This window comes from Haliotis rubra, unplaced genomic scaffold (assembly GCF_003918875.1).
Source record: "Haliotis rubra isolate DU_JTF1 unplaced genomic scaffold, ASM391887v1 Scf217, whole genome shotgun sequence".
NCBI classification, from domain to species: Eukaryota; Metazoa; Mollusca; class Gastropoda; order Lepetellida; family Haliotidae; genus Haliotis; species Haliotis rubra.
In genome coordinates, this window is record NW_025766192.1 from 35,609 (window position 1) to 49,715 (window position 14,107).

The window sequence follows — 14,107 nt, forward strand, 5'->3', positions numbered from 1 at the left end:
TTGCTGGAAAATGGTATGAGAAGGCAACTGGACATCACGGAACACACCAGCTGTTGGCAACGGGGGTAAGCATGTGCTGGTCTACTGGTAGTACCCATCACGCACATATTGCATAAAAAGGTACAGCGAACTACGGTTGTTAACGAACTCAAGGTCACCACTACTTTCATTTCGGCATAACTGTATTTCGTAATACTCAGTTTGACTGAAATACAACACGTGTCCTTGACCCCAAAGTTTGTTATATTAGTAGTCTATTGTATTCATTGCCTTGTGCTGGTAAACAAACCAGACAATCAAGTGATCGGTGAACCAGAAGTCCTGTAACACGACGGTGCATAAATTGCTTTTGTGGAAAAAAATATATATAACGTTTAAGAAATATATAAAATAGAGTCAAAGTATCATTTCAGGTGGAAGATCCTGTTTGTAAGTAAAGGTAAACGTTTAAGAAATATATGTAATAGAGGCAAATTATCATTTCAGTAGGAAGATCCTGTTTATAAGTAAAGGTAAACGTTTAAGAAATGTATAAAATAAAGGCAAATTATCATTTCAGTAGGAAGATCCTGTTTATAAGTAAAGGTAAACGTTCCAGAGATGTATTAAATAGAGGCAAATTATCATTTCAGTAGGAAGATCGTGTTTGTAAGTGAGGTGAGGTGAAATTGGGTTTAACGTCGTTTGTAAGTAAGGGTAACCGTTTAATAAATATATTCCTTTTGCATCAAATTAACGGGAGGTTTAAAGGTTCTGCCCAAACATATCCTGTGTAGGTGGCTCAGGTAATGTTACTGGGCTACGAGGAACCTTCAGTCAACCAGCAGAAACTTGTACCCGTTTCGAGTAAATATGATAAGTCATTGCAAGAGAATAGCAAATCGGAATTGTCCGCCGAAACAAATTCCTCATGCATGAAGGGCTAAGTATCTGTGGAGAGTATATGCATGGAAGAAGCCAGTCAGCCTGACCAGTACAGTGGCTTAGGGTGAAAATAGACAAAAGCACGAAACTTTGCCAAGTGCTGGGGTAGATCATAAAAAAACATATTATGGGGGGTGCCCGATTTGTGGGGCCCACTTTCCGAAAATCCCAAGATGTCGTCCAGGATCGCCACCAAAATCAAGGATTTCCAAGTTTAACACTACATGAATTTCCCCGCTGGATTATAGCAGAAACCATTGCACAGTGCTGGGGAACATCAAGATAAAACATGCTTTTAGTGTGTTTTGGGCCTATTTTCCCCAAAATCCAGTACGGCCGCCAAAAATCAAAATCCACCCAGAATGGTCGCCGACTATAAGAGTTCTTCATTTGTTGCAATATGTGAGATATATTCGCCGTTCAAAGGTCTGTTTCTAATACTTTCAAGAAACATAACAAACAAGATTTATGTTTAGTAGTAAAAAATATGATTCATAATCCAATAAATGAAAAAGTTACTGTTTGATCAGTCATGTGACATCATTTTGTCAAATATCGATCTCTGTGATTCTGCATGTGTCATCGGGAGGATAAGTGGCAATCGGTGAAAATGAGGAGTGTTCTGAAGGACCAGGGGGTGGGGATTGCTAACGACCTCACAACTTACCAACGCAAGGAACTTCAACGACGACGCAGTGAAAACCCTACTATTTCAAGGGTAACAAACTGATGGAAGCACCCTGGGACGACCCGGATAGGACGACAGACACACCTGCACCCACCCAGTCTCCCTCACACCATGCTGGGAACACCTCGCGAGAGCGTAGCAACAGCCAAGGTCGTCCCCGTCGTGGTCTCAGGTCGGATTCGCGTCGCCTTCCAAGGGAACACTCCCACTAGGGGTGGGGCCAAGGCCACGATTATCGTAAACATTTTACGGTGCATCGGAAACGACCGGAGCAAAAAGATGTGACCTCTGCAACTGTTAACAATACATCGGACTTTGTGAACTTTGTGTTTTGGAATATTGGAGGGATAACACACAAATTATATGATAATGATTTTAATGATTATATCAAATCATTTGATGTCATTGGAATTAGTGAAACTTGGAGTGAGAATATAGATATCCATAATATTTTCCTTGATTTTGAGGTGATTGTAAAAGCAGCAGATAAAATATCTACCTGTGGAAGACATTCCGGTGGGATATTAGTCTTGATACGTGACCAGTTTTGTAAATATCTGAAATGGACTAAAACAACAGAAAACGCTGTTTTTATACTATTTGATCGTGCATTATTTGGTCTGGACAGAGATATCATCTACGCATGTGTATACATTCAACCAGAAGGCTCATCATGGTACGATAAACTATATCCACATTGTAAATATGGAATAATTTTATTTCAAGATTCATTATTAGATGTTGTATCTCATCTACCAGATGTTTATATTCTCTGTGGTGGTGATTTTAATGCTCGAACTGGCACAAACCTGGACTTTGTAGAGGATGATTTATTAGAATACACAGAAAATCAAAAAGAATCCTATTGGGACTTTTTAATTGATTTTTTTAATCTAAAACGTTTTTCCGCCGACAGAACTCTAAACAATTTTGGTAAAACCTTACTAGATCTATGTTCTACCATGAATATCCATATTATGAACGGGCGATGTGGCAGCGACCTAGAAACTGGGGATTTTACGTATATAGGCAATAATGGTACAAGCCTAATAGATTACATTATCTCATCATCGATATTATTTGACTTTGTTGGTGCTTTTAGCATACAATCTCGTATCGAGTCAGATCATTTACCAATAACACTATCAGTAAAGACAGATCATGTTAGATATTCTGACGGGTGTGACACACATCCAAATAATGCTTATAAGTTCTTCTGGGAAAACGATAAAGCTGAACAATTTAGAGAGAATCTGTTTTCGGATCATGTTCAATCATTACTTGATAAATCAGTTGATAATGCATTCACAAATATTGATGACAGCATTAAATATGTCACTAATGCTCTCTGTTTAGCTGCGGAAAATATGAAAAGAAAAATTGGTACATCAAAGAAAATATCAAACAAATGGTATGATAGTGCATGTGAGAAACTAAACGTTGTAAGCTATTAAATAAGTTTAGAAAATCGAAAGATAAGAGGTCATTTGAAGAATATTGTCAGATAAGAAATGAATATAATGTAGTATGTAAACAAAAGCGACTTGATTACTTTAAAGAAAAGCGGTTAGACATAGAAAATAGCATATGGGACTCAAAAATGTTTTGGCTTAAACTGAAAACTTTGAACACTTCTATCGTAGCAAAAAACAATACTAGTATGAATGAGTGGCATCAACATTTTAGAAATCTTCTCAACTTAGAAACGGATAATAATACTGATAACTTTGTTGACGACGCAAATCCATCAACGTCTCCTGACCCTAATTTTGCGCTAACAGAGGATATGCTGGACTCTCCTATTAGTAGGGACGAGATTCTGGACAGCATTAAATGCTTAAAACCCAATAAATCACCGGGTATTGATGACGTAATACCCGAGTTAATTAAGAATTCGGCAGATATTTTAGCACCATATTTAGAATTATTATTCAATATAATATTAGAAAATGTTAGTTTTCCAACTTGTTGGACAATCGGCATTATTGTCCCGCTCCATAAACAAGGAAGTATCGATAATCAAAATAACTATAGAGGCATTACTCTTTTGAGTATTTTTAGTAAGGTTTTCACTTCTATCATTAACAAAAGATTAGTAACTTGGGGAGAGACATTGAATAAAATAAATGAATCTCAGGCAGGTTTTAGACATGGATATACGACTACTGACAATACGTTCATATTACAAAGTATTATACAGAGATACCTCAACATCAAAGGTGGTAAACTCTATACACTTTTCGTTGATTTCGAAAAAAGCATTTGATTCAGTTGATAGACAAAAGCTATGGTCTATTTTTAATACCCATGGTCTAAGTCCTAAAATGAAAAAAATGATTCATAATATGTATGAAAATGTTAAAGCTTGTGTTAAGAATAACAATGAATTCTCAGATTCGTTTGAACTACAAATCGGGGTAAGACAAGGCTGTATACTTAGCCCATTTTTATTCTCATTTTTCATAAATGAATTAGCAACCCAAATTGAAAACAATTGTGAGTATGGAATACAGTTACACCCTGACCTAGTACATATTTTTCTTCTGCTTTTTGCAGATATCGTGCTATTCTCAAGCACTGTTGCAGGTTTACAAAGACTTATACAAGAACTTGAGAATTATTGTGACCAGTACAACTTAGCTGTAAATAGAAATAAAACTAAAGTAGTAGTTTTTAAAAAAGGGGGACGTTTATCAAAAAACGAGAAATGGTTGTATAAAGGTGAAGAATTAGAATGCACCAGTTCGTACAAATATTTGGGAATGTTCTTTAGTAATTGTTTATCTTGGACAACACATGTTAATTACGCTTGTGTGCAAGCACAAAAGGTCATGATAGGTATCTTTAAACAATTAAATGTACTTGGTGACATAAATATAAGTTCATACTTTAAAATATTTGGTGCCAAAATTAAGCCAATTGTATTGTATGGAGCCGAAGTATGGGGTTTGAATTATTACAGTGATATTGAAAGAGTTCAATTGAAAGCATGTAAAAGATTTCTTGGTGTTTAATCCAATACGATGAATACAATGGTGTATGGAGAATGTGGTAAATACCCGATGCACTTATTTACAAATATCAGAGTTATAAAATACTGGTTAAAATTACTGAAGATGCCTTCTTATAGGCTACCAAAGAAATGTTACAATATGATGATGCTATTCGATAAAAATGGACACACAAATTGGGTTTCTGCTGTTAGACATTTTCTATTCTCGAAAGGGTTTGGTTTTGTATGGAACGATCAGTATGTTGATTCTGAGGGTAAGTTTATTTTAGAACTAACACAAAGATTAAAAGATATCTATTTGCAAGAATGGTTTGAAAAGATATCACTTTCCAGTAAATGTGTGTATTATAAGATGTTTAAATGTACTTTTGACTCCGAATCTTTCATGTCTAAAGGTAAAAAAAATATAGGATAGCGTTAAGCAGATTGAGATGTTCTTCACATGATTTATCTATCGAAAGTGGAAGATTTAAAAATGTCAAAAAAGAAAATAGAACTTGCAAACTATGTGATCTTAACCAAATAGAAGATGAATATCATTTTCTTTTAATTTGCCCTGCTTATAATTCCATCAGAAAGTTGTATATTAAGAAATATTATTGTGCCCATCCAAACCTTTATAAATTCTCAGCATTGTTGAATAACAAAACCCATACTATACTTCAAAACTTGTCCATGTTTGTTTACTATGGCATGTTGTTTAGGACAGAATATATCTCAGAACACAATGTAACCTAAAGTTGATTATTTTCCCTTCTTCATGTATATTATCCGTGCGTGTAAATATTTATAAATTTATAAATGCATTGTACTACAGGCCTGTGGCCTTTCAGTACCGGAAATATATATATATAACAGAGATTCTGAAGTCTCCTTTAACAGTTCCCATTGCAGTTAGTTAAGTTTAGTTTTTAGTTTAAATATATTATATTCACAATGTGAAAAAGATCGGGGACACGTTCTTTCAACTTATCAAACCCCTCTCCAAAGATTTTTACAATAACTAATTACATCACAAGCAATTACTAGAAACAGAGACAGAGAAAGATTGACAGTTCAGGGGAAATGTTATAATTCAAAAGGTGTTTAGAGAGAAGACTACTGGAATAGTTTAGATTCGCATATATATTGATGTACATTTTTTAATATAATTTCAGATCTGACAGATAATGTAATCAGGGAATAACTACCACATACATCTTGAATAGCTTTAAGCATGATCTTTCTATGTTGATTGTATAAAGAACATTAAGAAATAGTGATGAGCATTTTCGCACGGGTTTCCACATGCGCAGGATGGATCCGATTGCAGTTACAGAGCGATGTGCATAGAAGTTGAGAAGATTTACAAATGCACTGTCTTGGATTTTTGGGGAAATAGGCGATGTTCCCTAGCACTGTGCAAGGTTTTCTACTTTAATCCAGCGGGGAAAAGTCACGTAGTGTTAGAATTGGAAATCCTTCAATTTTAGGTTGCCATCTTGGATGCCATCTTTGAATTTTCGGGAAAAGGGTCAAAAAGATCGGGCACACCCAAAAACTATTTTTTATCATGATGTTCCCTGGGACGGTGCAAGGTTTTCTGCTTTAATCCAGCAGGGAAACGTCACGTAGTGTTCAAATTGGAAATCCTTGATTTAAGGCAGCGATCTTGGATGCCATCTTGGAATTTTCGGAAAAAGGGCCCAAAAACTGGGGCACATCCAAAAAATATGTTGTATCATGATGTTCCCTAGCAGAGTGCAAGGTTTTCTGCTTTAATCCAGCGAGGGAAAACCATATATTGTTAAAATTGGAAATCCTTGATAATTTTTGGTGGCCATCTTGGACGCCATCATGGATTTTTCGGAAAGTGGGACCCAAAAATCGGGCACCCCCCAAAATATGTTTTATCATGATATTCCCCAGCACTATGCAAAGTGTCATGCTTTAGTCCGGTATGTAACGATCAACCTCAAAATCGGACTTAAGCCACTGCACTAGACTGACATGGATGATGCATGTCATCGTAGTTGCACAGATGCTCATGATGTTGGTCACTGGAATTGTTGGTCAGGATCAAAGCATTTACACTCCGACGTCTTAAAGTTGGAATATTCGTGCGTGCGGCAATAGTCAGCAAAAACGTAAAACAAAATATTTGTTATGGTTATGAAAAGGGCAGGTCGCTTTTATTTACTTACAGAACGCTTTCGTATAGCTGGAATATTGCTGAGTTGATTTGTGGTTGACTTGCTACAAACTGTGTTGTGTTTCTACAGGTGTGTGGTTAGTGCCACGTAGTGTTATGGTCAGGCTTATTGTAACTGTGTCACACGTCCAAATTATGTACCTGAAAGGCGCGTGGGACTACCTGAGCATACACGCATGGATCATTGTTGACAATATACAGCCATACCGCGTCCTCGAGCTGGGAGATAGTATACAGGCGGACAAGTGTTGACACTGCACAGCTGTATCTTGCAGGGACGGGACGGGTGCCTCTGAAACTCCGTTGATCTGTCACATCCATCCCGGTGCCAACATGATTGGGATACTGTTTGTGGTACTTGCTAGTATTTCTGTCACTGTTGGAGATCACGACCTATTCGGTGAGTGTTTCACAACGTATTTTCTAGAATGCTGACATCTGTCTTGCTTCAAAACACGAACTATTGGGTGATTATTTACCAATTTATTTTCTGGAATGGTGGCATTTGTCATGCTCTAGAACACGAACTGATGGGTGGGTGTTTAGCAACAGCTTTTCTGGAATGGTGGCATTTGTCATGCTTCACAACACGATCTATTGGGTGAGTGTTTAGCAACAGCTTTTCTGGAATGGTGGCATTTGATGCAATTACAGAAACATAGGTACTATTCGGCGAGTTTTTAACAGCACGTTTGTTTTACCTGGGATGCTGGCATTTGTCACGTTATATACTATGATGTACTCGTGAAAGCATTTCCCGTATTTCAGCAATACCATTGCTGATTACTTTAACATAATTATGTTCTCGTCAATGCCCTGTTACAAGTTCGTCGAACAATATATCGGAAAATCGTGTGTGGTGTGTTACTAAATAGCTTCGTAATTTGAAAACGAAATGTGTTTTGTTCAGTTTGGTAAACATGGCATTGTGTACAACATTCTTACTCGAGAGGCTCAACCGATGTCCTTAATGAATACACACGCGTTGTGTAATACAGAACTCGACATGTATCTAGCGCCCTAGCTGCTGCATATGTCAATAAAGACTTAGAAATATGCCGTTCATGAATATATGCATTCCTTCAGATACCCCTTTTTTAACATTCTGCACTGGGCTGAGTTGCTGTTGACGATCGACACCATCCAAGGTGCCCGAGGTCAACAATACAGATCAACTGATCTGAAACTGGGCTCTTATTCTCGAAACGTTCGTAGCCCTAAGAATTCTTAACTGTGATCGTAGCCAATGTGCTAAGAATGGACATCAGGAGTTCGTAGGGCGACGAACGTTTCGAGAATTGCTAGCCAGGTCTCTATAGAATCCAGCTCAAACGGTTCAAACTGGTGCAAACTTTCATCAGACTAGTGTCATTCAGTTGCAGCTAGGAAGATTACAAATATTTTTCACGTAGTACATCTCCATCCTCGGCGGCGCTCCTAACAAATCGCCATATTGCCTGCTAGCGTCAATGGTGTAGAGAACGTCGAAACTTGTTTATTCGTCCCTTGTCTCGTGTCATGTTTTCAGATGAGTACCGATTCCTTTTTTTTTTGATAGTCGTGAGCGTGTCTGGCGACATCGGAATCAACGAACGATTAGCCCTCATGGCGAATTTGGCGATGGGAATGCTTTAGTGAAGGATGGTACGAAACTTACCTCCAATAGCACCACACGATTAATAGAATGTCACGGCCTGCTAAACGTCTTGTCCTTTCCCACATCGATCACGTCTGGGACACGATAGGGAGACTTGTGCGTCAACCTCATATGCCAAGTGCACTTGCCTGAACTTGGTCAGGTGCTGCAGGAGGAGTGGCACAGGCTCCATCAAATCGCCATTGTGAGACTCATACACAGTATGCCGCGTCGAATTAATGATTATGTGAAGAAACACGGACGTATTAAGTCCTATTCATCCCAAAACGTCATCTTTCCCCGCAGTATTTTCCCATTTTAGCCCTTGAATCCTTGCAGATCGTTGGCGGTCTCACTTTACTGCCGGTTGTGGTGTGTACTCTATTCATTACATCCTACAACCGCTACTGGAAACACATTTCTGTTAACCCGTGAAGATCCGGGTTAGAATTGATCTTCGGTAACCCATGCTGGTAGTAAGAGACGACTAACGGGATCGTGTGGCCACGCTCGCTGACTTGATTGACATATGTCATCGTATCCTAATTGCGTAGATCGATGCTCATGCTGCTGATCACTGGATTGCCTGGTCCAGACTCAATTATTTACAAACCGTGACCATATAGCTGGAATATTGCTGAGTGCGGCGTAAAATTAATCTCGCTCACCCACTCAAACTGCTCCTGCCCCCCACCCCCACCCCACCCTTAACAGTTATCATTGTCAATTAATTTCCGTCATCAAACTGTCAGATATCATAACACAAACAAAACCATATATCTTACAAGGTTGGAAAAGTTAAGATATTTCCGAGTATCCCCTACTTTTGAAGAAGAGCATGTTTACCCTGGACTCGGTGAGGTATCGTGATATTCAGACAACATTTAGAAACATGCCTTAAGCAATGACATACACTAAACACCAAAAGAAACGTTACCCTTCTACCTTTATGAATTACTGAAAAACTATCAAAGACAGGTTAGAAGGTATTAGTTTACAAGAAAGCTTAACAACACAGTCTTATGCAAATCACGAAACAAAATTCTCAAATGCATTCATATTTAGGTTAAATGCATATTTTTCAGAAGAGTTAAATTGTCCTATTTTCGTAAATATCGAAATAAACCAATAACAGTGATTTAGATGTCCAAAGGAAAGGTTGAAATAAAGTTCTCCTTTGAGACAAAGATAAACCATTTAAAGTCACCATTTCTCAACTATTAAAACAAGAAACAACTGTTGTAGAGTGTGTAAAATTGTAAAATAATCATTCCTATGATTTTAGTCCTTTAAAACATTTTTTGCTGATTTGCATTAGTGAAAACAAGTAAAACTTGTCTTTGATATTGTGAAAAAATGTTTACGAACATGTACAAATTATCTTTGTTTACATGTTTGCATGCAAACTAACATTTTTCCATTTTCTGTCACAAGGGATATCTATTTCAAATCACGAACTATGAAGGATCTTTTTAATAATATAAGTTCTCATTTAATTATTGCATTTTTAAAAGAATTAGATTTGTTAACTGATTTGTAAATAGATAAATATTTTATGATTGGAAGTTTAAATTAATAACTCAGAGTGTTAGTGCTGTACCCTCAAGGGGGGGTTGAAGTATTGTAAAATCATTGTCCTCCTGAGAGGGTACGTAAGTCTCTAAATTTTCAAAGTCAATTTATACTTACCAGGACTTTTAAACATAGTATTCTTGTTATTTTAATTTTGGCTAACATTTCTTACAATCGCCAGCAGCTGAAGGGATGATGTAAATCCAACTAGGGTCCATGCAGGTAGCAAAGGTACTGTAAGTCCCCATGGTCCCTAGTATGGTGATCTACCTTCAGTTGTTGGCAATCTATAGCCGGTTTTTATATTGTATTGTCCAAATAGTGCTATTAGTTTTAACTTACCACGCTAGTTTTAATTCTAATTGTGATATTTTAGTTGTTTTACTGTCCTTTGATGACAGGTTTATATGCACATGTTCCATTTCAATGTCAAATATGTTCTCGTCACTATATATGGCTGAAATACTGCCGATTTGACGTTACTTCTTAACTCACTCACTCACCCATTTCCTGTTTACACATAGCAATATCAATCGCCAAAACCCAGCAATATTCAAGCAGTATTTGCATCCATTTCACATGTAGAATGATTCTATAGGGTATGAAGAGATCCTAGAATACATTATATGATAAACAAATAGTACGAGAAATATGCCACGATTAACAGCTGAAGAGAGAGAAAAAGCCATTGGGTGGTGCAGATGGGGTCGGCATACAATGCTGTTGCCAACGCCCTCGGAAGCCACAGTAACACGGTTATAAGATTTATTCAGGGCTTCAGACAGACTGGGATCACCGTAGACAGACCAAGAAGCGGACGTCCACGCATCACAACGTCAGCTGAAGATAGGTACATCCGTCATAAAGAAAGGAGGGTAACGTTTCTTTGGGCGTTTAGTGTACATATGTATCCTACATTATGTGTGTATGTGTCGAGTTGTATGAATGGAGAAGATCAGTTGCATGACGTGTTGTCGTGAGTCGTGGGAGCGATGTTTCAGGAGAGTCACATTGCTGGTGTCAGTTATAGCCATAAGGTACGAAAAAGATCAGTTGGGTTGACCTCGAACCTTTAGCCAAAGAAAACATTCTAACAGACCACCACTCTCCTACCCAGAGTTCCATGCGGCAAGCCAGCATAGTATCTCTGCCACAGACCAGAAAAATGTTACGATTCGTCACATCTTGCACCGTCCATTCAATATAATTTACATATTTCCCAACTCTTTTAATTTTGACGAGTCTACACAACTAATTAAAAAATTTTGATAGAATGGTTTAGTTTCATTGAGAAAATATCCTAAAACATGTAACACTATTTCGATTTGCGTAGCGATCCTTTGTTTACATGGGTTGTACGGCTCCACGTGCTGTCATCGAAGCCGACGGAGAGCAAACGATGCAGCCAGTTTGATATCTATATATGTACTGTCATAAACGTTACTGTCGCAGTTGTGGAAGAATATATATGTAACAATGTAAAACATTATGAAGAGAGCGCCGAAAAGCTTTCGTGAGTCCAGTCTCTTCTTATTATGAATATGCGCGTGTGATTACAAACAAGAGAAAAGTCCGGTCACGTGATATGCAAATTAGCCTGTGGCAGTGATGTTATGTTAAGTCATCGCTGTGCCGGAGTGTGACAGACCACGTGTTGCAAACTAACGTCTAATGAATATTCAATCAACAGTCGTGGTCTTACTCGTCAAAGGTACCGTATATTTTAAACGCATTTCAGGCCTCGTTTTTATTCAGTATATGGCTTGAATGTAGGTCAGTGGGGAACGTTGTATTGTCAGAGCATTTATTGGTCGCGCCAAAGATCAAGGTTCGATTCCAATACACTCGTTAAAGCTCGTTTCTCGTCCCCCTCTCTCAATAACATGGCTGGACTATTGCACATATGCTCACAAACCCAAATAGAACGTATGTGATATATGAAATAGAATTATAGCAATGCAACTTAAATACTTTGTGTACCATTGTGTAAACTGACAAGAGACCATTTTTTTATTTGGAGCGTTGGGATAGCCTGGTGGTTAAAGAATGCTCTCGTCACGCCGAAGGTCCCGGTTCGATTCCCCACATGGGTACAATGTGTGAAGCCCATTTCTGGTGTCAACCGCCGTGATATTGCTGGAATAAGGCTGAAAAACTAAACGGTGAGGATGGTGTTTCAATCCCATAAGAGGGATGTATTCCCCTTTTGATTTATTGTGAGGTATGGATTTTAATATGAATTCAGAACGAGGATAAGCGCCATTGACAAGATATGGCATGATGCTCTGAGAGTTTGTTTGTTGGCGGTTTACCGCTGCTCGCTGCAACATGCAATATGACGACGGTCGATTCTGGACAAGACAATCTAGTGATCTGAATCAGCGATCCTACCGACGCGACTGAACCAGCCATCATGTTAGTCGACAAGCATGGGTTGCTGAAGGACAGTTGTAACTCGGATCATAACGAGTCTCTGCCACTGTCGTCATGTTAACAAAGCTACTTCGTTAACTACCGTGTTCTGTCTTGTAAACCGGTAGTAAATCGTTACCTTTCCTTTCTTGACTATGTGAATGTGTCACAGTGCAACAACCCATTATATAAACATACCAACATTGTGTGATGTTCGTCACAAACACATGCTAAGGCAGGGCAAGCTCTCACAAAGCATCAAATTCATTATGTCGCTTCAAAATTACTAGGATAATTGGCGCGGTAGCATGCCCCACTGAAAGGAATTCCCTAAGTGAGCACAGTATTTTATTTGTGTCATTTTTAAAAAGAATTGTGTTGTGTCCGTTTCATTTAAAAATGTTTAAAGTAATTTTGACATCAGCTCGCTTTCAAACACTGTTTGGAAATGAAGTGCATCTTCTTCACATTAAACCTATTAACAGAAGGGGCCTGATGGTTTACACTCTTCTTAATGCGAAACTGAATAAAATTATATTATAAAATATCAAGTTGTTGGCCACCACAAAAGAAAACTAATTAACTGGTTTGCCCAGGTGACTTTATACGTTTATCTAAGGACGCTACAAAGGTAGAGTGTGGGGAGTTATCACACTCTCACCTGCTGTAAACCGTTCTTTATTAAAACTGGCATTTCTGGGTCACGTTTTGACCCTTGGCTAAAATGTACGTCTGTCATGGGAAGGGTTCTATTGAACACTTGCTATATTTCATGTGAAAGTGTGGCTCCTCATTGAAGCATCACTTAAGAAGCTGGAAGAGGGATTGGGTATTTTGCTTCAAGGAGGTTTAAACAGTAGGATGTCCGCTCAGTGTGACAGGAAAGCCTGCTGCAATGTCCGTCTTCAGTATGTACCACTGACGTTAAACTGGCAATAAGGTGTATTGTGTGGAAAGTTTATAATCATTTCTGTAAGGTCACATGCAACCAAAAAATCAAACATAATTAAAACACAATTATCACTTATTCATGACATATAATATACATTGCTGGTTATGAAAAAACATATAAACAAAATTATAAGCGTACAATCGCAAATCAAAAGTGCAATATTGTGTACTTGGGTTTACTTCCCAAGAAACGAAGCAGCCGGGATACCGAACCCAGTCAGAGCGGGTGGGTGTGCACTCAAGTGTAACGGCTGTAACCCGCTTTCAAGCTGCGCGAACCTATTTCACTGCGCACGTGCTATGAGCGCAGCCCAGCTGTTGAAACCAGTTTTCCCCCGAAAAGTCGGGGGAAAATTAGTGAAACGTTTGAACTCCGATTTCGCGCGGTTTTTTTCATCGCGTTATTTTTCAACTTTATAAGTTGAATTTGCATTTTTGACGCTTTGTTTCGGTAAGTCCATACCGAAAGGTATCAGAATCTGCAAAGTTGTGTTTTACGTTGCATGTGATCTTTAAGTAATTCTGGTCCTGTTTGAAGACACAACTAACGCAATCCTCGATTGTGTTAGACAATACAGCTCCGTTCTGTTATAAATAGCCCACGTCAAGTTTATAACTATACATTCAATCTCGTAATCTCCCCTGATTTCTGACATGTCCTACTTGGGTTAGGAGGCTGATATCGCAACGCAGTTTTGTCGCAAGTTGGAAGGGATCGGG

General features: G+C 38.3%; 1 protein-coding gene across 1 annotated transcript in view; it reads left to right on the top strand.

Annotated features, from left to right (window-relative positions):
- Window positions 1–7,013: 7,013 nt before the first annotated feature.
- Window positions 7,014–14,107, top strand: part of LOC124277028 (laccase-like) — a 57,060-nt gene continuing 49,966 nt past the window's right edge. Inside the window, exon 1 of the mRNA XM_046712680.1 lies at window positions 7,014–7,216. Coding sequence (XP_046568636.1) covers window positions 7,150–7,216 — 67 coding nt within the window. The 5' untranslated portion in view covers window positions 7,014–7,149. The remainder of the gene's footprint in view (window positions 7,217–14,107) is intronic.